At 47.0% G+C, this 27,364-nt stretch overlaps 1 protein-coding gene and 3 long non-coding RNA genes across 8 annotated transcripts in view; all 4 read right to left on the reverse strand.

Annotated features, from left to right (window-relative positions):
• LOC118362007 (vam6/Vps39-like protein) overlaps nucleotides 1-27,364 on the reverse strand; it is a 76,671-nt gene that overhangs the window by 7,097 nt on the left and 42,210 nt on the right. The window contains exons 11-14 of the mRNA XM_052508659.1: nucleotides 24,621-24,750; nucleotides 21,586-21,728; nucleotides 11,151-11,291; nucleotides 8,954-9,095 (exon numbers count right to left, since the gene is read on the reverse strand). Of these exons, the coding sequence (XP_052364619.1) occupies nucleotides 8,954-9,095; nucleotides 11,151-11,291; nucleotides 21,586-21,728; nucleotides 24,621-24,750 (556 nt within the window). The remainder of the gene's footprint in view (nucleotides 1-8,953; nucleotides 9,096-11,150; nucleotides 11,292-21,585; nucleotides 21,729-24,620; nucleotides 24,751-27,364) is intronic.
• Nucleotides 22-3,243, reverse strand: LOC127924208 (uncharacterized). The gene is made up of 3 exons (XR_008117152.1): nucleotides 2,986-3,243; nucleotides 2,828-2,933; nucleotides 22-213 (listed from the first exon to the last, which is right to left on the reverse strand). It is a non-coding gene; the product is annotated as an uncharacterized LOC127924208 (long non-coding RNA).
• Nucleotides 22,115-22,967, reverse strand: LOC127924211 (uncharacterized). 2 transcript variants are annotated; one of them, XR_008117156.1, is made up of 3 exons: nucleotides 22,876-22,967; nucleotides 22,340-22,439; nucleotides 22,115-22,134 (listed from the first exon to the last, which is right to left on the reverse strand). It is a non-coding gene; the product is annotated as an uncharacterized LOC127924211 (long non-coding RNA). The 2 variants fall into 2 exon arrangements; XR_008117155.1 differs by lacking the exon at nucleotides 22,115-22,134 and adding an exon at nucleotides 22,161-22,205.
• On the reverse strand, nucleotides 24,760-25,825 carry LOC127924207 (uncharacterized). 4 transcript variants are annotated; one of them, XR_008117150.1, is made up of 4 exons: nucleotides 25,527-25,825; nucleotides 25,260-25,415; nucleotides 25,120-25,222; nucleotides 24,796-24,897 (listed from the first exon to the last, which is right to left on the reverse strand). It is a non-coding gene; the product is annotated as an uncharacterized LOC127924207 (long non-coding RNA). The 4 variants fall into 4 exon arrangements; XR_008117149.1 differs by having other exon boundaries at nucleotides 24,760-25,222; nucleotides 25,260-25,378; XR_008117151.1 differs by having other exon boundaries at nucleotides 24,760-25,156; nucleotides 25,342-25,415.

Raw genomic sequence — 27,364 nt, forward strand, 5'->3', positions numbered from 1 at the left:
AGGGCTGGGGAGGAAGAGAGGAGAGTTAGCCTTGGTGGACTGGTCCAACAACACCTGTAGGGGAGGAAGAGAGGAGAGTTAGCCTTGGTGGACTGGTCCAACAACACCTGGAGGGGAGGAAGAGAGGAGAGTTAGCCTTGGTGGACTGGTCCAACAACACCTGTAGGGGAGGAAGAGAGGAGAGTTAGCCTTGGTGGACTGGTCCAACAACACCTGCAGGGCTGGGGGAGGAAGAGAGGAGAGTTAGCCTTGGTGGACTGGTCCAACAACACCTGTAGGGGAGGAAGAGAGGAGAGTTAGCCTTGGTGGACTGATCCAACAACACCTGGAGGGGAGGAAGAGAGGAGAGTTAGCCTTGGTGGACTGGTCCAACAACACCTGTAGGGGAGGAAGAGAGGAGAGTTAGCCTTGGTGGACTGGTCCAACAACACCTGTAGGGGAGGAAGAGAGGAGAGTTAGCCTTGGTGGACTGGTCCAACAACACCTGTAGGGGAGGAAGAGAGGAGAGTTAGCCTTGGTGGACTGGTCCAACAACACCTGTAGGGGAGGAAGAGAGGAGAGTTAGCCTTGGTGGACTGGTCCAACAACACCTGTAGGGCTGGGGGAGGAAGAGAGGAGAGTTAGCCTTGGTGGACTGGTCCAACAACACCTGTAGGGAGGAAGAGAGGAGAGTTAGCCTTGGTGGACTGGTCCAACAACACCTGTAGGGCTGGGGAGGAAGAGAGGAGAGTTAGCCTTGGTGGACTGGTCCAACAACACCTGTAGGGCTGGGGGAGGAAGAGGGAGAGTTAGCCTTGGTGGACTGGTCCAACAACACCTGCAGGGCTGGGGGAGGAAGAGAGGAGAGTTAGCCTTGGTGGACTGGTCCAACAACACCTGTAGGGGAGGAAGAGAGGAGAGTTAGCCTTGGTGGACTGGTCCAACAACACCTGTAGGGGAGGAAGAGAGGAGAGTTAACCTTGGTGGACTGGTCCAACAACACCTGTAGGGGAGGAAGAGAGGAGAGTTAGCCTTGGTGGACTGATCCAACAACACCTGGAGGGGAGGAAGAGAGGAGAGTTAGCCTTGGTGGACTGGTCCAACAACACCTGCAGGGCTGGGGGAGGAAGAGAGGAGAGTTAGCCTTGGTGGACTGGTCCAACAACACCTGTAGGGGAGGAAGAGAGGAGAGTTAGCCTTGGTGGACTGGTCCAACAACACCTGTAGGGGAGGAAGAGAGGAGAGTTAGCCTTGGTGGACTGGTCCAACAACACCTGTAGGGGAGGAAGAGAGGAGAGTTAGCCTTGGTGGACTGGTCCAACAACACCTGTAGGGGAGGAAGAGAGGAGAGTTAGCCTTGGTGGACTGGTCCAACAACACCTGGGGAGGAAGAGGGGAGAGTTAGCCTTGGTGGACTGGTCCAACAACACCTGTAGGGGAGGAAGAGAGGAGAGTTAGCCTTGGTGGACTGGTCCAACAACACCTGGAGGGCTGGGGGAGGAAGAGAGGAGAGTTAGCCTTGGTGGACTGGTCCAACAACACCTGGAGGGAGGAAGAGAGGAGAGTTAGCCTTGGTGGACTGGTCTAACTACACCTGGAGGGGAGGAAGAGAGGAGAGTTAGCCTTGGTGGACTGGTCCAACAAAACCTGTAGGGGAGGAAGAGAGGAGAGTTAGCCTTGGTGGACTGGTCCAACAACACCTGTAGGGGAGGAATAGAGGAGAGTTAGCCTTGGTGGACTGGTCCAACAACACCTGTAGGGGAGGAAGAGAGGAGAGTTAGCCTTGGTGGACTGGTCCAACAACACCTGTAGGGGAGGAAGAGAGGAGAGTTAGCCTTGGTGGACTGGTCCAACAACACCTGTAGGGGAGGAAGAGAGGAGAGTTAGCCTTGGTGGACTGGTCCAACAACACCTGTAGGGGAGGAAGAGAGGAGAGTTAGCCTTGGTGGACTGGTCCAACAACACCTGGAGGGCTGGGGGAGGAAGAGAGGAGAGTTAGCCTTGGTGGACTGGTCCAACAACACCTGTAGGGGAGGAAGAGAGGAGAGTTAGCCTTGGTGGACTGGTCCAACAACACCTGTAGGGCTGGGGGAGGAAGAGAGGAGAGTTAGCCTTGGTGGACTGGTCCAACAACACCTGTAGGGCTGGGGGAGGAAGAGGGAGAGTTAGCCTTGGTGGACTGGTCCAACAACACCTGCAGGGCTGGGGGAGGAAGAGAGGAGAGTTAGCCTTGGTGGACTGGTCCAACAACACCTGTAGGGGAGGAAGAGAGGAGAGTTAGCCTTGGTGGACTGGTCCAACAACACCTGTAGGGGAGGAAGAGAGGAGAGTTAGCCTTGGTGGACTGATCCAACAACACCTGGAGGGGAGGAAGAGAGGAGAGTTAGCCTTGGTGGACTGGTCCAACAACACCTGCAGGGCTGGGGGAGGAAGAGAGGAGAGTTAGCCTTGGTGGACTGGTCCAACAACACCTGTAGGGGAGGAAGAGAGGAGAGTTAGCCTTGGTGGACTGGTCCAACAACACCTGTAGGGGAGGAAGAGAGGAGAGTTAGCCTTGGTGGACTGGTCCAACAACACCTGTAGGGGAGGAAGAGAGGAGAGTTAGCCTTGGTGGACTGGTCCAACAACACCTGTAGGGGAGGAAGAGAGGAGAGTTAGCCTTGGTGGACTGGTCCAACAACACCTGTCGGGGAGGAAGAGAGGAGAGTTAGCCTTGGTGGACTGGTCCAACAACACCTGTAGGGGAGGAAGAGAGGAGAGTTAGCCTTGGTGGACTGGTCCAACAACACCTGGAGGGCTGGGGGAGGAAGAGAGGAGAGTTAGCCTTGGTGGACTGGTCCAACAACACCTGGAGGGGAGGAAGAGAGGAGAGTTAGCCTTGGTGGACTGGTCTAACTACACCTGGAGGGGAGGAAGAGAGGAGAGTTAGCCTTGGTGGACTGGTCCAACAACACCTGAGGGGAGGAAGAGAGGAGAGTTAGCCTTGGTGGACTGGTCTAACTACACCTGGAGGGGAGGAAGAGAGGAGAGTTAGCCTTGGTGGACTGGTCCAACAACACCTGTAGGGGAGGAAGAGAGGAGAGTTAGCCTTGGTGGACTGGTCCAACAACACCTGTAGGGGAGGAAGAGAGGAGAGTTAGCCTTGGTGGACTGGTCCAACAACACCTGTAGGGGAGGAAGAGAGGAGAGTTAGCCTTGGTGGACTGGTCCAACAACACCTGCAGGGGAGGAAGAGAGGAGAGTTAGCCTTGGTGGACTGGTCCAACAACACCTGTAGGGAGGAAGAGAGGAGAGTTAGCCTTGGTGGACTGATCCAACAACACCTGGAGGGGAGGAAGAGAGGAGAGTTAGCCTTGGTGGACTGGTCCAACAACACCTGTAGGGCTGGGGGAGGAAGAGAGGAGAGTTAGCCTTGGTGGACTGGTCCAACAACACCTGTAGGGGAGGAAGAGAGGAGAGTTAGCCTTGGTGGACTGGTCCAACAACACCTGTAGGGCTGGGGGAGGAAGAGAGGAGAGTTAGCCTTGGTGGACTGGTCCAACAACACCTGCAGGGCTGGGGGAGGAAGAGAGGAGAGTTAGCCTTGGTGGACTGGTCCAACAACACCTGGAGGGGAGGAAGAGGGAGAGTTAGCCTTGGTGGACTGGTCCAACAACACCTGTAGGGCTGGGGGAGGAAGAGAGGAGAGTTAGCCTTGGTGGACTGGTCCAACAACACCTGCAGGGCTGGGGGAGGAAGAGAGGAGAGTTAGCCTTGGTGGACTGGTCCAACAACACCTGGAGGGGAGGAAGAGGGGAGAGTTAGCCTTGGTGGACTGGTCCAACAACACCTGTAGGGCTGGGGGAGGAAGAGAGGAGAGTTAGCCTTGGTGGACTGGTCCAACAACACCTGTAGGGGAGGAAGAGAGGAGAGTTAGCCTTGGTGGACTGGTCCAACAACACCTGTAGGGGAGGAAGAGAGGAGAGTTAGCCTTGGTGGACTGGTCCAACAACACCTGTAGGGCTGGGGGAGGAAGAGAGGAGAGTTAACCTTGGTGGACTGGTCCAACAACACCTGTAGGGCTGGGGAGGAAGAGAGGAGAGTTAGCCTTGGTGGACTGGTCCAACAACACCTGCAGGGCTGGGGGAGGAAGAGAGGAGAGTTAGCCTTGGTGGACTGGTCCAACAACACCTGGAGGGAGGAAGAGAGGAGAGTTAGCCTTGGTGGACTGGTCCAACAACACCTAGGGCTGGGGGAGGAAGAGAGGAGAGTTAGCCTTGGTGGACTGGTCCAACAACACCTGTAGGGGAGGAAGAGAGGAGAGTTAGCCTTGGTGGACTGGTCCAACAACACCTGTAGGGCTGGGGGAGGAAGAGAGGAGAGTTAGCCTTGGTGGACTGATCCAACAACACCTGTAGGGCTGGGGGAGGAAGAGAGGAGAGTTAGCCTTGGTGGACTGATCCAACAACACCTGTAGGGCTGGGGGAGGAAGAGAGGAGAGTTAACCTTGGTGGACTGGTCCAACAACACCTGGAGGGGAGGAAGAGAGGAGAGTTAGCCTTGGTGGACTGGTCCAACAACACCTGTAGGGCTGGGAGATGGAAACACACACGAGGTGAGTTACAAGACCAGGGGAGGATTGAGGTTACAGTATCATTACGGTCTACTGAGCACAAGTCCGTGAATATTCAGGTGAACACACTCCCAATGGATTACTGTCCTGTATCTACTAGAGGTCGACCGATTAATCAGAATGTCCGATTAATTAGGCCCGATTTCAAGTTTTCATAACAAATCGTAAATCGGTATTTCTGGGTGACGATTTTGCAGATTTTTAAATATGTTTAATACCTTTATTTAACTAGGCAAGTAAGTTAAGAAAACATTCTTCTTTTCAATGACGGCCTAGGAACAGTGGGTTAACTGCCTTGTTCAGGGGAACAGTGGGTTGGTTAACTGCCTTGTTCAGGGAACAGTGGGTTGGTTAACTGCCTTGTTCAGGGAACAGTGGGTTGGTTAACTGCCTTGTTCAGGGAACAGTGGGTTGGTTAACTGCCTTGTTCAGGGGAACAGTGGGTTGGTTAACTGCCTTGTTCAGGGAACAGTGGGTTGGTTAACTGCCTTGTTCAGGGAACAGTGGGTTGGTTAACTGCCTTGTTCAGGGGAACAGTGGGTTGGTTAACTGCCTTGTTCAGGGGAACAGTGGGTTGGTTAACTGCCTTGTTCAGGGAACAGTGGGTTGGTTAACTGCCTTGTTCAGGGGAACAGTGGGTTGGTTAACTGCCTTGTTCAGGGAACAGTGGGTTAACTGCCTTGTTCAGGGGAACAGTGGGTGAACTGCCTTGTCCAGGGGAACAGTGGGTGAACTGCCTTGTCCAGGGGAACAGTGGGTTAACTGCCTTGTCCAGGGGAACAGTGGGTTAACTGCCTTGTTCAGGGGAACAGTGGGTTAACTGCCTTGTTCAGGGGAACAGTGGGTTAACTGCCTTGTTCAGGGGAACAGTGGGTTAACTGCCTTGTTCAGGGAACAGTGGGTTAACTGCCTTGTTCAGGGGAACAGTGGGTTAACTGCCTTGTTCAGAGGAACAGTGGGTTAACTGCCTTGTTCAGGGGAACAGTGGGTTAACTGCCTTGTTCAGGGGAACAGTGGGTTAACTGCCTTGTTCAGGGGAACAGTGGGTTAACTGCCTTGTTCAGGGAACAGTGGGTTAACTGCCTTGTTCAGGGAACAGTGGGTTAACTGCCTTGTTCAGGGAACAGTGGGTTAACTGCCTGTTCAGGGGAACAGTGGGAACAGTGGGTTAACTGCCTTGTTCAGTGGAACAGTGGGTTAACTGCCTTGTTCAGGGGAACAGTGGGAACAGTGGGTTAACTGCCTTGTTCAGGGAACAGTGGGAACAGTGGGTTAACTGCCTTGTTCAGGGGAACAGTGGGTTAACTGCCTTGTTCAGGGGAACAGTGGGTTAACTGCCTTGTTCAGGGGAACAGTGGGTTAACTGCCTTGTTCAGGGGAACAGTGGGTTAACTGCCTTGTTCAGGGGAACAGTGGGTTAACTGCCTGTTCAGGGACAGAACGACAGATGTTCACCTTGTCAGCTCTGGGGATCTAATCTGGCAACCTTAGTTAACTAGTCCAACGCTCCTTCCTTCTTCCTTAACCACCTGCCTTCTCATTGCACTCCACGCGGAGCCTGCATGTTACGCGAATGGGGTGGCTGTTGTCGATGTGTTCCTGGTTCGAGCCCAGGTAGGGGCGAGGAGAGGGACGGAAGCTATACTGTTACACTAGTCCTGTAAATACTATATTAACTACAACCTAAAACCTCTTACCTGGGAATATTGAAGTCTCATGTTAAAAGAGTGCCACCAGCTTTCATATGTTCTCATGTTCTGAGCAAGGAACTGAAACGTTATGGCACTTGCATTATTTAAACCAAATTGAACATGTTTCATTATTTATTTGAGGCTAAATAGGTTTTTATTGATGTATTATATTAAGTTAAAATAAGTGTTCATTCAGTATTGTTGTAATTATCTTTATTACAAATACATTTTTTAAATTTATAATAATAATAATAATAAAAAAATTAAATTGGTCTATTAATCGGTATGGGCTTCTTTGGGTCCTACAATAATCGATATCGGCGTTGGAAAATCATAATCGGTCGACCTCCAGTATATATATATATATGACAGACCGACAGTAGTATCTACACCTTTGAATTGAGACAGAGAAAGAGAGAGAGACAGAGAGAGAGAGAGAGAGAGAGAGAGAGAGAGAGAGAGAGAGAGAGAGAGAGAGAGAGAGAGAGAGAGAGAGAGAGAGAGAGAAACACACAAAAACCTCAGCAGCATTACATCACTACAACAGCTTGTGGCAGACTAATTAAAAACACACACTGGCCTGGCCCAAAACCAGCACTAATAGCATGAAGACAGCTATGATCTAAGAGGTATGAGGATGACTGTCCAACCACAGTGTGGGCCAGCCTCCAGTCCTGGGAGGCAAACCATGGGGACTCCCGAGTTTATTCATTCAGACAGGACACACCACAGAGAGCAGAGCTCTGGGAGGGATCCGTCACTCAGACAGGACACACCACAGAGAGAGCAGAGCTCTGGGAGGGATCCTTCACTCAGACAGGACACACCACAGAGAGCAGAGCTCTGGGAGGGATCCTTCATTCAGACAGGACACACCACAGAGAGAGCAGAGCTCTGGGAGGGATCCGTCACTCAGACAGGACACACCACAGAGAGAGCAGAGCTCAGAGGGATCCTGCATGCTCAGAACAACAGATCCTCCCCTCTCTGGTCCTCCTGCACGCTCAGAACAACAGATCCTCCCTCTCTCTGGTCCTCCTGCACGCTCAGAACAACAGATCATATCTCTCTGGTCCTCCTGCATGCTCAGAACAACAGATCATATCTCTCTGGTCCTCCTGCACGCTCAGAACAACATATGCTCTCTCTCTGGTCCTCCTGCACACTCAGAACAACAGATGCTCTCTCTCTCTGGTCCTCCTGCATGCTCAGAACAACAGATCATATCTCTCTGGTCCTCCTGCACGCTCAGAACAACAGATGCTCTCTCTCTCTGGTCCTCCTGCATGCTCAGAACAACAGATCCTCTCTCTCTCTGGTCCTCCTGCACGCTCAGAACAGATCCTATCTCTCTGGTCCTCCTGCATGCTCAGAACAACAGATGCTCTCTCTCTGGTCCTCCTGCATGCTCAGAACAACAGATGCTCTCTCTCTGGTCCTCCTGCACGCTCAGAACAACAGATCATATCTCTCTCTGGTCCTCCTGCATGCTCAGAACAGCAGATCCTCTCTCTCTGGTCCTCCTGCATGCTCAGAACAACAGATCCTCTCTCTCTCTGGTCCTCCTGCACGCTCAGAACAGATCATATCTCTCTGGACCTCCTGCATGCTCAGAACAACAAATCCTCTCTCTCTCTCTGGTCCTCCTGCATGCTCAGAACAACAGATCCTCCCTCTCTCTGGTCCTCCTGCACGCTCAGAACAGATCCTATCTCTCTGGTCCTCCTGCATGCTCAGAACAGCAGATCCTCTCTCTCTCTGGTCCTCCTGCACGCTCAGAACAGATCCTATCTCTCTGGTCCTCCTGCATGCTCAGAACAACAGATGCTCTCTCTCTCTGGTCCTCCTGCATGCTCAGAACAACAAATCCTCTCTCTCTCTGGTCCTCCTGCATGCTCAGAACAACAAATCCCCCTCTCTCTGGTCCTCCTGCATGCTCAGAACAACAAATCCCCTCTCTCTGGTCCTCCTGCATGCTCAGAACAGATCCTATCTCTCTGGTCCTCCTGCATGCTCAGAACAGCAGATCTCTCTCTCTGGTCCTCCTGCACGCTCAGAACAGATCCCCTCTCTCTCTGGTCCTCCTGCATGCTCAGAACAACAGATGCTCTCTCTGTAACACCGTCTTCTACTCTCACTAGCACAGACTTTGTAGGTCGCAGCTATTTCGGAAGGTTTTAGCCACAATGATGGTGTTGGTATGTGGTTGTTTTACCTATGCAAGTTGAATGCACCAATTCTAACTCTGGATAAGAGTGTTTACTAAATGACTAATATGTAGTGTAGTGTTATTGCTCCACATACCCAGTACTCTGTGACTGATGTCTAGCGTCGATACGCTGCATTTACACATGAAGCACAATTATTGTCAAGGGAGCTGATCTGATTGGTCAAAAGAACAATTAGTGAAAAAAAAAAGATCGGATTTGAGCTGCCTGTGTAAAGGATACCAGAGCGACAAGTCTCATTACCTTTGAAGCACGGAGGAGGAGGTGTGTTAGTGCTCATTACCTTTGAAGCATGGAGGAGGAGGTGTGCTAGTGCTTATTACCTTTGAAGCATGGAGGAGGAGGTGTCTTAGTGCTCATTTCCTTTGAAGTATGGAGGAGGAGGTGTGATGGTGCTCATTACCTTTGAAGCATGGAGGAGGAGGTGTGATGGTGCTCATTACCTTTCTGATGCAGGCCCTTCTTCTCATAGAGGATGATGAGCTCGCTGTACTTGTGGGCCTTCTTCAGGATGTACTCACTCTCCTCGATGTGACAGTGGTTATTATCCAGACGCAACAGAGGGGACACCAGGGCCACGTTGGTCTGGAGAGAGGAGAGAGACACCAGATTAACACAGGGGACACGTTGGTCTGGAGAGAGGAGAGAGACACCAGATTAACACAGGGGACACGTTGGTCTGGAGAGAGACACCAGATTAACACAGGGGACACGTTACTCTGGAGAGAGGAGAGACACTAGATTAACACAGGGGACATGTTGGTCTGGAGGAGACACTAGATTGACACAGGGGCCACGTTGGTCTGGAGAGAGGACAGAGACACTAGATTAACACAGGGGACACGTTGGTCTGGAGAGAGGAGAGAGACACTAGATTAACACAGGGGACATGTTGGTCTGGAGGAGACACTAGATTGACACAGGGGCCACGTTGGTCTGGAGAGAGGACAGAGACACTAGATTAACACAGGGGACACGTTGGTCTGTAGAGAGAGAGAGACACTAGTTGGTCTAGATTGACACAGGGGACACGTTGGTCTGGAGAGAGGAGAGAGACACTAGATTAACACAGGGGACACGTTGGTCTGGAGAGAGACACTAGATTAACACAGGGGACACGTTGGTCTGGAGAGAGGAGAGAGACACTAGATTAACACAGGGGACACGTTGGTCTGGAGAGAGGAGAGAGACACTAGATTAACACAGGGGACACGTTGGTCTGGAGAGAGGAGAGAGACACTAGATTAACACAGGGGACACGTTGGTCTGGAGAGAGGAGAGAGACACTAGATTAACACAGGGGACATGTTGGTCTGGAGAGAGGAGAGAGACACTAGATTAACACAGGGGACACGTTGGTCTGGAGGGAGACACTAGATTAACACAGGGGACATGTTGGTCTGGAGAGAGACACTAGATTAACACAGGGGACACGTTGGTCTGGAGAGAGACACTAGATTAACACAGGGGACATGTTGGTCTGGAGAGAGGAGAGAGACACTAGATTAACACAGGGGACACGTTGGTCTGGAGAGAGACACTAGATTAACACAGGGGACACGTTGGTCTGGAGGAGGAGAGAGACACTAGATTAACACAGGGGACACGTTGGTCTGGAGAGAGACACTAGATTAACACAGGGGACACGTTGGTCTGGAGAGAGGAGACACTAGATTAACACAGGGGACACGTTGGTCTGGAGAGACACTATATTAACACAGGGGAAATGTTGGTCTGGAGAGAGACACTAGATTAACACAGGGGACATGTTGGTCTGGAGAGAGGAGATACTAGATTAACACAGGGGACATGTTGGTCTGGAGAGAGGAGAGAGACACTAGATTAACACAGGGGACACGTTGGTCTGGAGAGAGACACTAGATTAACACAGGGGACACGTTGGTCTGGAGAGAGGAGAGAGACACTAGATTAACACAGGGGACATGTTGGTCTGGAGAGAGGAGAGAGACACTAGATTAACACAGGGGACACGTTGGTCTGGAGGGAGACACTAGATTAACACAGGGGACACGTTGGTCTGTAGGGAGGAGAGAGACACGAGATTAACACAGGGGACATGTTGGTCTGGAGAGAGGAGAGAGACACCAGATTAACACAGGGGACACGTTGGTCTGGAGAGAGGAGGGAGACACTAGCTTAACACAGGGGACATGTTGGTCTGGAGAGAGGAGACACTAGATTAACACAGGGACACGTTGGTCTGGAGAGACACTACATTAACACAGGGGACATGTTGGTCTGGAGAGAGACACTAGATTAACAAAGGGGACACGTTGGTCTGGAGAGAGGAGAGAGACACTAGATTAACACAGGGGACACGTTGGTCTGGAGAGAAGAGAGAGACACTAGATTAACACAGGGGACACGTTGGTCTGGAGAGAGACACTAGATTAACACAGGGGACACCAGGGCAAATTGTTAAAAAGTCATTTATTAAACTTTGAAAATCAATGGTTTTTAAATTTGGTATAAAGCAAAGTTCCGTTACCATGGAATTATCCATACGTACATGCAGGTAGCATTACAATGGAATGGGGGAGTACGTCTGAAGTATCCATACGTACATGCAGGTACCATTACAATGGAATGGGGGAGTACGTCCGAGGTATCCATACGTACATGCAGGTAGCATTTGAGCAGCGTGGTGTCGATGATCTGCAGGAGTTTCTTCCTGCTCTTGATGGTGGGAGTCCCTTCCATGAGGGGAGACGGGGTGGACGGCTCGGAGTCGTTCAGCTGCTTCACCAGGTGGCTGCGTTTCTGGAACACACACATTTCATTGTATTTATGGAGCCGGGATAGTCCCCCAGGCCGGGAAGGATAGTCCACTAGGGAAGGATAGTCCCCCAGGCCGGGAAGGATAGTCCACTAGGGAAGGATAGTCCCCCAGGCCGGGAAGGATAGTCTCCTAGGGAAGGATAGTCCACTAGGGAAGGATAGTCCACTAGGCCGGGAAGGATAGTCCACTAGGGAAGGATAGTCCACTAGGGAAGGATAGTCCACTAGGGAAGGATAGTCCACTAGGGAAGGATAGTCCACTAGGGAAGGATAGTCCACTAGGGAAGGATAGGGAAGGATAGTCCACTAGGGAAGGATAGTCTACTAGGGAAGGATAGTCCCCTAGGGAAGGATAGTCCACTAGGGAAGGATAGTCCACTAGGGAAGGATAGTCCACTAGGGAAGGATAGTCCACTAGGGAAGGATAGTCCACTAGGGAAGGATAGTCCACTAGGAAGGATAGTCCACTAGGGAAGGATAGTCCACTAGGAAGGATAGTCCCCTAGGGAAGGATAGTCCACTAGGGAAGGATAGTCCACTAGGGAAGGATAGTCCCCCAGGGGAAGGATAGTCCCTAGGGAAGGATAGTCCACTAGGGAAGGATAGTCCACTAGGGAAGGATAGTCCACTAGGGAAGGATAGTCCACTAGGGGAAGGATAGTCCACTAGGGAAGGATAGTCCACTAGGGAAGGATAGTCCACTAGGGAAGGATAGTCCACTAGGGAAGGATAGTCCACTAGGGAAGGATAGTCCACTAGGGAAGGATAGTCCACTAGGGAAGGATAGTCCACTAGGGAAGGATAGTCCACTAGGGAAGGATAGTCCACTAGGGAAGGATAGTCCACTAGGGAAGGATAGTCCACTAGGGAAGGATAGTCCACTAGGGAAGGATAGTCCACTAGGTCAAATCCACTAGGAAGGATAGTCCACAGGGAAGGACATCCATCTAACAGGGACATCATCTAAGGGAAGGGACATCATCTAACAGGGACAACATCTAACAGGGACAACATTTAACAGGGACAACACAGGGACATCATCTAACAGGGACAACATCTAACAGGGACATCATCTAACAGGGACACACACAGGGACATCATCTAACAGGGACATCATCTAACAGGGACAACACACATCATCTAACAGGGACATCATCTAACAGGGACACACACACATCATCTAACAGGGACATCATCTAACAGGGACATCATCTAACAGGGACATCATCTAACAGGGACATCATCTAACAGGGACAACAGGGACATCATCTAACAGGGACAATCATCTAACAGGGACAATACACATCATCTAACAGGGACATCATCTAACAGGGACAACACACATCATCTAACAGGGACATCATCTAACAGGGACAACATCTAACAGGGACAACACACATCATCTAACAGGGACATCATCTAACAGGGACAACATCTAACAGGGACAACACACATCATCTAACAGGGACAATACACATCATCTAACAGGGACAATCATCTAACAGGGACATCATCTAACAGGGACATCATCTAACAGGGACAACACACATCATCTAACAGGGACATCATCTAACAGGGACATCATCTAACAGGGACAACACACATCATAACAGGGACATCATCTAACAGGGACAACACACATCATCTAACAGGGACAACATCTAACAGGGACAACATCTAACAGGGACAACATCTAACAGGGACAACATCTAACAGGGACACTAACACACACATCATCTAACAGGGACAACACACATCATCTAACAGGGACATCATCTAACAGGGACATCATCTAACAGGGACATCATCTAACAGGGACAACATCTAACAGGGACAAACACATCATCTAACAGGGACATCATCTAACAGGGACAACACACATCATCTAACAGGGACATCATCTAACAGGGACATCATCTAACAGGGACATCATCTAACAGGGACAACATCTAACAGGGACAACATCTAACAGGGACACATCATCTAACAGGGACAACATCTAACAGGGACATCATCTAACAGGGACATCATCTAACAGGGACAATACACATCATCTAACAGGGACATCACACAGGGACATCATCTAACAGGGACAACACACACATCATCTAACAGGGACAACATCTAACAGGGACAACATCTAACAGGGACATCATCTAACAGGACAACATCTAACATCATCTAACAGGGACATCATCTAACAGGGACAACATCTAACAGGGACAACATCTAACAGGGACAACATCTAACAGGGACAACATCTAACAGGGACAACATCTAACAGGGACATCATCTAACAGGGACATCATCTAACAGGGACAACATCTAACAGGGACAACATCTAACAGGGACATCATCTAACAGGGACATCATCTAACAGGGACAACATCTAACAGGGACATCATCTAACAGGGACATCATCTAACAGGGACATCATCTAACAGGGACATCATCTAACAGGGACATCATCTAACAGGGACATCATCTAACAGGGACAACACACATCATCTAACAGGGACAACACACATCATCTAACAGGGACAACATCTAACAGGGACAACATCTAACAGGGACAACATCTAACAGGGACATCATCTAACAGGGACAACATCTAACAGGGACATCATCTAACAGGGACAATACACATCATCTAACAGGGACAACACACATCATCTAACAGGGACAACATCTAACAGGGACAACATCTAACAGGGACATCATCTAACAGGGACAACATCTAACAGGGACAACATCACATCATCTAACAGGGACAACATCTAACAGGGACACATCTAACAGGGACATCATCTAACAGGGACAACACACATCATCTAACAGGGACAACATCTAACAGGGACAACATCTAACAGGGACAACATCTAACAGGGACAACATCTAACAGGGACAACATCTAACAGGGACATCATCTAACAGGGACAACATCTAACAGGGACACATCTAACACATCATCTAACAGGGACAACATCTAACAGGGACAACACAACATCTAACAGGGACAACATCTAACAGGGACATCATCTAACAGGGACATCATCTAACAGGGACATCATCTAACAGGGACATCATCTAACAGGGACAACATCTAACAGGGACAACATCTAACAGGGACATCATCTAACAGGGACATCATCTAACAGGGACATCATCTAACAGGGACAACATCTAACAGGGACATCATCTAACAGGGACAACATCTAACAGGGACAACATCTAACAGGGACAACATCTAACAGGGACAACATCTAACAGGGACATCATCTAACAGGGACATCATCTAACAGGGACAACATCTAACAGGGACATCATCTAACAGGGACAACATCTAACAGGGACATCATCTAACAGGGACAACACACATCATCTAACAGGGACAACATCTAACAGGGACATCATCTAACAGGGACAATACACATCATCTAACAGGGACAACATCTAACAGGGACAATACACATCATCTAACAGGGACAATACACATCATCTAACAGGGACAACACACATCATCTAACAGGGACAATACACATCATCTAACAGGGACATCATCTAACAGGGACAATACACATCATCTAACAGGGACAACATCTAACAGGGACATCATCTAACAGGGACAATACACATCATCTAACAGGGACATCATCTAACAGGGACATCATCTAACAGGGACATCATCTAACAGGGACAACATCTAACAGGGACATCATCTAACAGGGACATCATCTAACAGGGACAACACACATCATCTAACAGGGACATCATCTAACAGGGACAACACACAACATCTAACAGGGACATCATCTAACAGGGACATCATCTAACAGGGACAACATCTAACAGGGACAACATCTAACAGGGACATCATCTAACAGGGACATCATCTAACAGGGACAGCACACATCATCTAACAGGGACAACACACATCATCTAACAGGGACAACATCTAACAGGGACAACATCTAACAGGGACAACATCTAACAGGGACAACATCTAACAGGGACAACATCTAACAGGGACAACATCTAACAGGGACATCATCTAACAGGGACATCATCTAACAGGGACAACATCTAACAGGGACATCATCTAACAGGGACAACACACATCATCTAACAGGGACAACACATCATCGAACAGGGACAACACACATCATCTAACAGGGACATCATCTAACAGGGACATCATCTAACAGGGACAACATCTAACAGGGACAACATCTAACAGGGACATCATCTAACTGGGACAACACACATCATCTAACAGGGACATCATCTAACAGGGACATCATCTAACAGGGACATCATCTAACAGGGACAACATCTAACAGGGACAACATCTAACAGGGACAACATCTAACAGGGACAACATCTAACAGGGACATCATCTAACAGGGACATCATCTAACAGGGACAACATCTAACAGGGACAACATCTAACAGGGACAACATCTAACAGGGACAACATCTAACAGGGACAACATCTAACAGGGACAACATCTAACAGGGACAACATCTAACAGGGACAACATCTAACAGGGACAACATCTAACAGGGACAACATCTAACAGGGACAACATCTAACAGGGACAACATCTAACAGGGACAACATCTAACAGGGACAACATCTAACAGGGACAACATCTAACAGGGACAACATCTAACAGGGACAACATCTAACAGGGACAACATCATCTAACAGGGACATCATCTAACAGGGACAACACACATCATCTAACAGGGACAACATCTAACAGGGACAACATCTAACAGGGACAACATCTAACAGGGACATCATCTAACAGGGACAACACACATCATCTAACAGGGACAACATCTAACAGGGACAACATCTAACAGGGACATCATCTAACAGGGACATCATCTAACAGGGACATCATCTAACAGGGACATCATCTAACAGGGACAACACACATCATCTAACAGTGACAACATCTAACAGGGACAACATCTAACAGGGACAACATCTAACAGGGACAACATCTAACAGGGACATCATCTAACAGGGACATCATCTAACAGGGACAACATCTAACAGGGACAATACACATCATCTAACAGGGACAACACACATCATCTAACAGGGACAATACACATCATCTAACAGGGACATCATCTAACAGGGACAATACACATCATCTAACAGGGACAATACACATCATCTAACAGGGACAATACACATCATCTAACAGGGACAACACACATCATCTAACAGGGACAATACACATCATCTAACAGGGACATCATCTAACAGGGACATCATCTAACAGGGACATCATCTAACAGGGACAACATCTAACAGGGACAACATCTAACAGGGACAACATCTAACAGGGACAACACACATCATCTAACAGGGACATCATCTAACAGGGACAACACACAACATCTAACAGGGACAACATCTAACAGGGACAACATCTAACAGGGACATCATCTAACAGGGACATCATCTAACAGGGACAAGACACATCATCTAACAGGGACAATACACATCATCTAACAGGGACATCATCTAACAGGGACAACACACATCATCTAACAGGGACAACACACATCATCTAACAGGGACAACATCTAACAGGGACAACATCTAACAGGGACATCATCTAACAGGGACATCATCTAACAGGGACATCATCTAACAGGGACAACATCTAACAGGGACATCATCTAACAGGGACATCATCTAACAGGGACAATACACATCATCTAACAGGGACATCATCTAACAGGGACAACACACATCATCTAACAGGGACAACATCTAACAGGGACAACACACATCATCTAACAGGGACATCATCTAACAGGGACATCATCTAACAGGGACATCATCTAACAGGGACAACACACATCATCTAACAGGGACATCATCTAACAGGGACATCATCTAACAGGGACAACATCTAACAGGGACATCATCTAACAGGGACAACACACAACATCTAACAGGGACAACATCTAACAGGGACATCATCTAACAGGGACAAGACACATCATCTAACAGGGACAACATCTAACAGGGACAACACACATCATCTAACAGGGACAACACACATCATCTAACAGGGACAACACACATCATCTAACAGGGACATCATCTAACAGGGACGTCATCTAACAGGGACAACATCTAACAGGGACAACATCTAACAGGGACATCATCTAACAGGGACATCATCTAACAGGGACAACATCTAACAGGGACAACATCTAACAGGGACAACATCTAACAGGGACATCATCTAACAGGGACATCATCTAACAGGGACATCATCTAACAGGGACAACACACATCATCTAACAGGGACAACACACATCATCTAACAGGGACAACACACAACATCTAACAGGGACAACATCTAACAGGGACATCATCTAACAGGGACATCATCTAACAGGGACATCATCTAACAGGGACATCATCTAACAGGGACATCATCTAACAGGGACATCATCTAACAGGGACATCATCTAACAGGGACAACACACATCATCTAACAGGGACATCATCTAACAGGGACAACACACATCATCTAACAGGGACACACACATCATCTAACAGGGACAATACACATCATCTAACAGGGACATCATCTAACAGGGACAACATCTAACAGGGACATCATCTAACAGGGACAACATCTAACAGGGACATCATCTAACAGGGACATCATCTAACAGGGACAACACACATCATCTAACAGGGACAACATCTAACAGGGACAACACACAACATCTAACAGGGACAACATCTAACAGGGACAACACACATCATCTAACAGGGACATCATCTAACAGGGACATCATCTAACAGGGACAACACACATCATCTAACAGGGACATCATCTAACAGGGACATCATCTAACAGGGACATCATCTAACAGGGACAACATCTAACAGGGACATCATCTAACAGGGACATCATCTAACAGGGACAACACACAACATCTAACAGGGACAACATCTAACAGGGACAACATCTAACAGGGACAACATCTAACAGGGACAACATCTAACAGGGACATCATCTAACAGGGACATCATCTAACAGGGACATCATCTAACAGGGACATCATCTAACAGGGACATCATCTAACAGGGACATCATCTAACAGGGACATCATCTAACAGGGACAACATCTAACAGGGACATCATCTAACAGGGACAACATCTAACAGGGACATCATCTAACAGGGACATCATCTAACAGGGACATCATCTAACAGGGACATCATCTAACAGGGACAACACACATCATCTAACAGGGACAACATCTAACAGGGACAACATCTAACAGGGACAACATCTAACAGGGACAACATCTAACAGGGACATCATCTAACAGGGACAACATCTAACAGGGACAACATCTAACAGGGACATCATCTAACAGGGACAACATCATCTAACAGGGACATCATCTAACAGGGACAACACACAACATCTAACAGGGACAACATCTAACAGGGACAACATCTAACAGGGACAACATCTAACAGGGACATCATCTAACAGGGACAACACACATCATCTAACAGGGACATCATCTAACAGGGACAACACACATCATCTAACAGGGACATCATCTAACAGGGACATCATCTAACAGGGACATCATCTAACAGGGACAACACACATCATCTAACAGGGACAACACACATCATCTAACAGGGACAACATCTAACAGGGACAACATCTAACAGGGACATCATCTAACAGGGACAACATCTAACAGGGACATCATCTAACAGGGACAACATCTAACAGGGACAACATCTAACAGGGACAACATCTAACAGGGACATCATCTAACAGGGACATCATCTAACAGGGACAACACACATCATCTAACAGGGACAACATCTAACAGGGACAACACACAACATCTAACAGGGACAACATCTAACAGGGACAACATCTAACAGGGACACATCATCTAACAGGGACAACATCTAACAGGGACAACACACATCATCTAACAGGGACATCATCTAACAGGGACATCATCTAACAGGGACATCATCTAACAGGGACATCATCTAACAGGGACAACATCTAACAGGGACATCATCTAACAGGGACATCATCTAACAGGGACATCATCTAACAGGGACATCATCTAACAGGGACAACATCTAACAGGGACAACACACATCATCTAACAGGGACATCATCTAACAGGGACATCATCTAACAGGGACATCATCTAACAGGGACAACATCTAACAGGGACAATACACATCATCTAACAGGGACAACATCTAACAGGGACATCATCTAACAGGGACATCATCTAACAGGGACAACACACACATCATCTAACAGGGACATCATCTAACAGGGACATCATCTAACAGGGACATCATCTAACAGGGACAACATCTAACAGGGACAACATCTAACAGGGACATCATCTAACAGGGACAACATCTAACAGGGACATCATCTAACAGGGACAAACACATCATCTAACAGGGACATCATCTAACAGGGACATCATCTAACAGGGACAACATCTAACAGGGACATCATCTAACAGGGACATCATCTAACAGGGACATCATCTAACAGGGACATCATCTAACAGGGACAACATCTAACAGGGACATCATCTAACAGGGACATCATCTAACAGGGACATCATCTAACAGGGACAACATCTAACAGGGACATCATCTAACAGGGACATCATCTAACAGGGACATCATCTAACAGGGACAACATCTAACAGGGACAACATCTAACAGGGACATCATCTAACAGGGACATCATCTAACAGGGACAATACACATCATCTAACAGGGACAATACACATCATCTAACAGGGACATCATCTAACAGGGACAACACACATCATCTAACAGGGACAACATCTAACAGGGACAACACACATCATCTAACAGGGACATCATCTAACAGGGACAACACACATCATCTAACAGGGACAACACACAACATCTAACAGGGACAACATCTAACAGGGACAACATCTAACAGGGACAACATCTAACAGGGACAACATCTAACAGGGACAACATCTAACAGGGACAACATCTAACAGGGACAATACACATCATCTAACAGGGACATCATCTAACAGGGACATCATCTAACAGGGACAACATCTAACAGGGACAATACACATTATCTAACAGGGACAACATCTAACAGGGACAACACACATCATCTAACAGGGACAACACACATTATCTAACAGGGACAACACACATCATCTAACAGGGACAACATCTAACAGGGACAACACACATCATCTAACAGGGACAACATCTAACAGGGACATCATCTAACAGGGACAACACACATCATCTAACAGGGACATCATCTAACAGGGACAACATCTAACAGGGACAACACACATCATCTAACAGGGACATCATCTAACAGGGACATCATCTAACAGGGACAACATCTAACAGGGACAACATCTAACAGGGACAACATCTAACAGGGACATCATCTAACAGGGACAACATCTAACAGGGACATCATCTAACAGGGACATCATCTAACAGGGACATCATCTAACAGGGACATCATCTAACAGGGACAACACACATCATCTAACAGGGACATCATCTAACAGGGACAACATCTAACAGGGACATCATCTAACAGGGACAACATCTAACAGGGACATCATCTAACAGGGACAACATCTAACAGGGACAACATCTAACAGGGACAACATCTAACAGGGACAACATCTAACAGGGACAACATCTAACAGGGACAACACACATCATCTAACAGGGACAACATCTAACAGGGACAACATATACACGCTGGTTTACAACCCCCCACCAACCTGTGTCAGGTAGTAATACACACTGGTTTACAACCCACCCCCCCGCCACCCACCTGTGTCAGGTAGTAATACACACTGGTTTACAACCCCCCCCACCCACCTGTGTCAGGTAGTAATACACACTGGTTTACAACCCCCCACCAACCTGTGTCAGGTAGTAACACGCTGGTTTACAACCCCCCACCCACCTGTGTCAGGTAGTAATACACACTGGTTTACAACCCCCCACCAACCTGTGTCAGGTAGTATACACGCTGGTTTACAACCCCCCACCCACCTGTGTCAGGTAGTAATACACACTGGTTTACAACCCCCACCCACCTGTGTCAGGTAGTAATACACGCTGGTTTACACCCCCCACCCACCTGTGTCAGGTAGTAATACACGCTGGTTTACACCCCCCCCCCCCCACCTGTGTCAGGTAGTCTATGAGCGCCAGGTGAGCCTTCTCCAGTTCTGCTCCAGACAGACTGGGCAGGGGGTTGGGGTAGTGCAGCTGTTTACGGTAGTCAGCGGGGAGCAGGTCTGGATACAGACCAATCACATGGGTGGGATCTGTTGGAGGGAGAAGGTACAGCGTCACCCTCTGTTCCCTGTACACTGCTGTTGACCAGAGGCTTTATATTAGTTAACATTAATGTCCCTGATGGGACGATGGTACGCAGTACTAATGTACACAACGTAGGTAAGGCAGCATATCTAAAGTAGCTACGTAGGGAAAAGGATGCCATTAGAGACCTGAGACCCGATCGGGTAGTTATAACGGACCCGATCAGGTAGTTAACGGACCCGTTCAGGTAGTTAACGGACCCGTTCAGGTAGTTAACGGACCCGTTCAGGTAGTTAACGGACCCGTTCAGGTAGTTAACGGACCCGTTCAGGTAGTTAACGGACCCGATCAGGTAGTTAACGGACCCGTTCAGGTAGTTAACGGACCCGATCAGGTAGTTAACAGACAGACCTGTTCAGGTAGTTAACAGACCTGTTCAGGTAGTTAACAGACAGACCTGTTCAGGTAGTTAACAGACAGACCTGTTCAGGTAGTTAACAGACAGACCTGTTCAGGTAGTTAACGGACCCGTTCAGGTAGTTAACGGACCCGATCAGGTAGTTAACGGACCCGATCAGGTAGTTAACGGACCCGTTCAGGTAGTTAACGGACAGACCTGTTCAGGTAGTTAACAGACAGACCTGTTCAGGTAGTTAACAGACAGACCTGTTCAGGTAGTTAACAGACAGACCTGTTCAGGTAGTTAACAGACAGACCTGTTCAGGTAGTTAACGGACCCGTTCAGGTAGTTAACAGACAGACCTGTTCAGGTAGTTAACAGACAGACCTGTTCAGGTAGTTAACAGACAGGTAGTTAACAGACAGACCTGTCCAGGTAGTTAACAGACAGACCTGTCCAGGTAGTTAACGGACAGACCTGTCCAGGTAGTTAACGGACAGACCTGTTCAGGTAGTTAACGGACAGACCTGTTCAGGTAGTTAACAGACAGACCTGTCCAGGTAGTTAACAGACAGACCTGTTCAGGTAGTTAACAGACAGACCTGTCCAGGTAGTTAACAGACAGACCTGTTCAGGTAGTTAACAGACAGACCTGTCCAGGTAGTTAACAGACAGACCCGTTCAGGTAGTTAACAGACAGACCTGTCCAGGTAGTTAACAGACAGACCCGTTCAGGTAGTTAACGGACAGACCTGTTCAGGTAGTTAACAGACAGACCTGTTCAGGTAGTTAACAGACAGACCTGTTCAGGTAGTTAACAGACAGACCTGTTCAGGTAGTTAACAGACAGGTAGTTAACGGACAGGTAGTTAACAGACAGGTAGTTAACAGACAGGTAGTTAACAGACAGGTAGTTAACAGACAGGTAGTTAACAGACAGGTAGTTAACAGACAGGTAGTTAACAGACAGGTAGTTAACAGACAGGTAGTTAACAGACAGGTAGTTAACAGACAGACCTGTTCAGGTAGTTAACAGACAGACCTGTTCAGGTAGTTAACAGACAGGTAGTTAACGGACAGGTAGTTAACAGACAGGTAGTTAACAGACAGGTAGTTAACAGACAGGTAGTTAACAGACAGGTAGTTAACAGACAGGTAGTTAACAGACAGGTAGTTAACAGACAGGTAGTTAACAGACAGGTAGTTAACGGACAGGTAGTTAACAGACAGGTAGTTAACAGACAGGTAGTTAACAGACAGGTAGTTAACAGACAGGTAGTTAACAGACAGGTAGTTAACAGACAGGTAGTTAACAGACAGGTAGTCAACAGACAGGTAGTCAACAGACAGGTAGTCAACAGACAGGTAGTCAACAGACAGGTAGTCAACAGACAGGTAGTTAACAGACAGGTAGTCAACAGACAGGTAGTTAACAGACAGGTAGTTAACAGACAGGTAGTTAACAGACAGGTAGTTAACAGACAGGTAGTTAACAGACAGGTAGTTAACAGACAGGTAGTCAACAGACAGGTAGTCAACAGACAGGTAGTTAACAGACAGGTAGTTAACAGACAGGTAGTTAACAGACAGGTAGTTAACAGACAGGTAGTCAACAGACAGGTAGTCAACAGACAGGTAGTTAACAGACAGGTAGTTAACAGACAGGTAGTTAACAGACAGGTAGTTAACAGACAGGTAGTTAACAGACAGGTAGTTAACAGACAGGTAGTCAACAGACAGGTAGTTAACAGACAGGTAGTTAACAGACAGGTAGTCAACAGACAGGTAGTTAACAGACAGGTAGTTAACAGACAGGTAGTTAACAGACAGGTAGTTAACAGACAGGTAGTTAACAGACAGGTAGTTAACAGACAGGTAGTTAACAGACAGGTAGTTAACAGACAGACCTGTTCAGGTAGTTAACAGACAGGTAGTTAACGGACAGGTAGTTAACAGACAGGTAGTTAACAGACAGGTAGTTAACAGACAGGTAGTTAACAGACAGGTAGTTAACAGACAGGTAGTTAACAGACAGGTAGTTAACAGACAGGTAGTTAACAGACAGGTAGTTAACAGACAGGTAGTTAACAGACAGGTAGTTAACAGACAGGTAGTTAACAGACAGGTAGTTAACAGACAGGTAGTTAACAGACAGGTAGTTAACAGACAGGTAGTTAACAGACAGGTAGTTAACAGACAGGTAGTTAACAGACAGGTAGTTAACAGACAGGTAGTTAACAGACAGGTAGTTAACAGACAGGTAGTTAACAGACAGGTAGTTAACAGACAGGTAGTTAACAGACAGGTAGTTAACAGACAGGTAGTTAACAGACAGGTAGTTAACAGACAGGTAGTTAACAGACAGGTAGTTAACAGACAGGTAGTTAACAGACAGGTAGTTAACAGACAGGTAGTTAACAGACAGGTAGTTAACAGACAGGTAGTTAACAGACAGGTAGTTAACAGACAGGTAGTTAACAGACAGCCAGAAGCTCACCTGTGCCGAGCTTAGCGAACACCTGCATGGAGTCATCGAACCTCTTCTGACAGAACAGATTGAAGGCATAGAGATTCTGGATGTGGTGAATCTGCTGTCTCTTATCTCCTTCCACATCATCCTTCATATTCTGGGGGAGAGAGGGATGGAGGAGGGTAAAGAGGTCATGGGGAGGGAGGAGAGGAGAGAGGGATGGAGAGAGAGGCATATAGGGGTGTAGTGAGTCACACCATGACAGGTCAGTATCATATCTCTGTCCTTCTGCTAACCCTCTGAGCTATATATTATCTCTGTCCCACTGCTAACCCTCTGACCTATATATTATCTCTGTCCCCCTGCTAACCCTCTGACCTATATAGTATCTCTGTCCCACTGCTAACCCTCTGACCTATATATTATCTCTGTCCCACTGCTAACCCTCTGACCTATATATTATCTCTGTCCCACTGCTAACCCTCTGACCTATATATTATCTCTGTCCCACTGCTAACCCTCTGACCTATATATTATCTCTGTCCCACTGCTAACCCTCTGACCTATATATTATCTCTGTCCCACTGCTAACCCTCTGAGCTATATATTATCTCTGTCCCACTGCTAACCTTCTGAGCTATATATTATCTCTGTCCCACTGCTAACCCTCTGAGCTATATATTATCTCTGTCCCACTGCTAACCTTCTGAGCTATATATTATCTCTGTCCCACTGCTAACCCTCTGACCTATATATTATCTCTGTCCCACTGCTAACCCTCTGACCTATATATTATCTCTGTCCCACTGCTAACCCTCTGACCTATATATTATCTCTGTCCTTCTGCTAACCCTCTGACCTATATATTATCTCTGTCCCACTGCTAACCTTCTGAGCTATATATTATCTCTATCCCACTGCTAACCCTCTGACCTATATATTATCTCTGTCCCACTGCTAACCCTCTGACCTATATATTATCTCTGTCCCACTGCTAACCCTCTGACCTATATATTATCTCTGTCCCACTGCTAACCCTCTGACCTATATATTATCTCTGTCCCACTGCTAACCCTCTGACCTATATATTATCTCTGTCCTTCTGCTAACCCTCTGACCTATATATTATCTATGTCCTTCTGCTAACCCTCTGACCTATATATTATCTATGTCCTTCTGCTAACCCTCTGACCTATATATTATCTCTGTCCCACTGCTAACCCTCTGACCTATATATTATCTCTGTCCCCCTAAAGGAGTGGTCCGGATCCCCCCCTAAAGTAGTATTAGTGATAGTAGTAATATGAATAGTAGTACTAGTATTAGCAGTATTAAGTGATAGTAGTGATAGTAGTAGTAATTATTATTATTATTAGTAGTACTAGTATTAGGGATAGTAGTAATATGATATGAATAGTAGTAATAGTAGTAGTAGTATTAGTGATAGTAGTAGTAGTAGCGGTAGTGGTATTATTAGTAGTAGTAGTGATAGTAGTAGTAGTAGTAGTAGTATTAATAGTAGTAGTGGTAGTATTAGTAGTAGTGGTATTATTAGTAGTAGTAGTGATAGTAGTTGTAGTAGTAGTATTAATAGTAGTAGTGGTAGTAGTAGTAGTAGTGGTATTGGTATTAGTAGTGGTAGTAATCGTAGTATTGGTAGTAGTATTAGTAGTAGTAGTGGTGGCATTAGTAATAGTTTTACATTATAGCCATTACCATATATATGATTACATATTATCTGATGTTGGCTGTGTGAAGGATCTGCATTTGTGCACTTGAGCATCATCATGAGATTAAACAACTGCTTGCTACATCTACTTGCCTGTTTGTGTGTGACAAGAACTGAGTAACATGATGTGACCTGCATGTTGCAAAACTGTAGATAACAGCCCAGCAGATGCTTTGTGTTTGTATGTAACAATATTGAGCACATGGTGTGACTTGCTGTATCTTACAAAGTTGTGATAGGGAGGGGTGGTCATCACGAGGTTTCACTGAGATGGAAAAATACTGAACAACACAATAGCAGGAACTGAGCAACTGTTATAACTAGGCTGCGATAGCAGAACAGTAAGGATCTATACACCGACGGAAGGAGGACTCCAAGAAGCGCCAAGAGGCGGGGACCCACCTGAGCGCCTGCGATAGGCTGAGCAAGTCTAAACCACGCCCAGCCTCTACTGTGATAGGCCAACAGACGGGTTGGAACTATGTCCATCACAGTATAAGAACACTGTTTACATACATCCTGTCAGTTCCCTGTTCTGCCCTGCGTGGTATTATAGTGAGCCCGTATATACGAAAGTTGCATTTGCCATTTATTACTTATTACTTACTTATTACTTACTTATTACTTACTTATTACTCATCAAAAATACATAGTACACAAATCGGTGACTCATTGTCATATTTATCCTGATACCAGATTCGAATTTACGCAACTCTAACAGTAGTAGTACCGGTAGTGGTAATAGTATGTTTATTAGTAGTAGTGATAGTAGTAGTAGTAGTAGTGGTAGTAATAGTAGTAGTACTAGTAATTGTAGTCATAGTGGTGGTATTAGTAGTAGTGATATTAGTATTAGTATTAGTACTAGTAGTAGTGGTAGTAGTAATAGTAGTAATAGTAGTATTAGCGATAGTAGTACTAGTATTAGTAGTATTCGTGATAGTAGTAATATGAATAGTAGTACTAGTATTAGCAGTATTTGTGATAGTAGTAGTAGTAGTATTAGTAGTAGTAGTAGTGATAGTAGTAGTAGTATTAGTAG

Source organism: Oncorhynchus keta, unplaced genomic scaffold (assembly GCF_023373465.1).
Source record: "Oncorhynchus keta strain PuntledgeMale-10-30-2019 unplaced genomic scaffold, Oket_V2 Un_contig_383_pilon_pilon, whole genome shotgun sequence".
Taxonomy (NCBI): domain Eukaryota; kingdom Metazoa; phylum Chordata; class Actinopteri; order Salmoniformes; family Salmonidae; genus Oncorhynchus; species Oncorhynchus keta.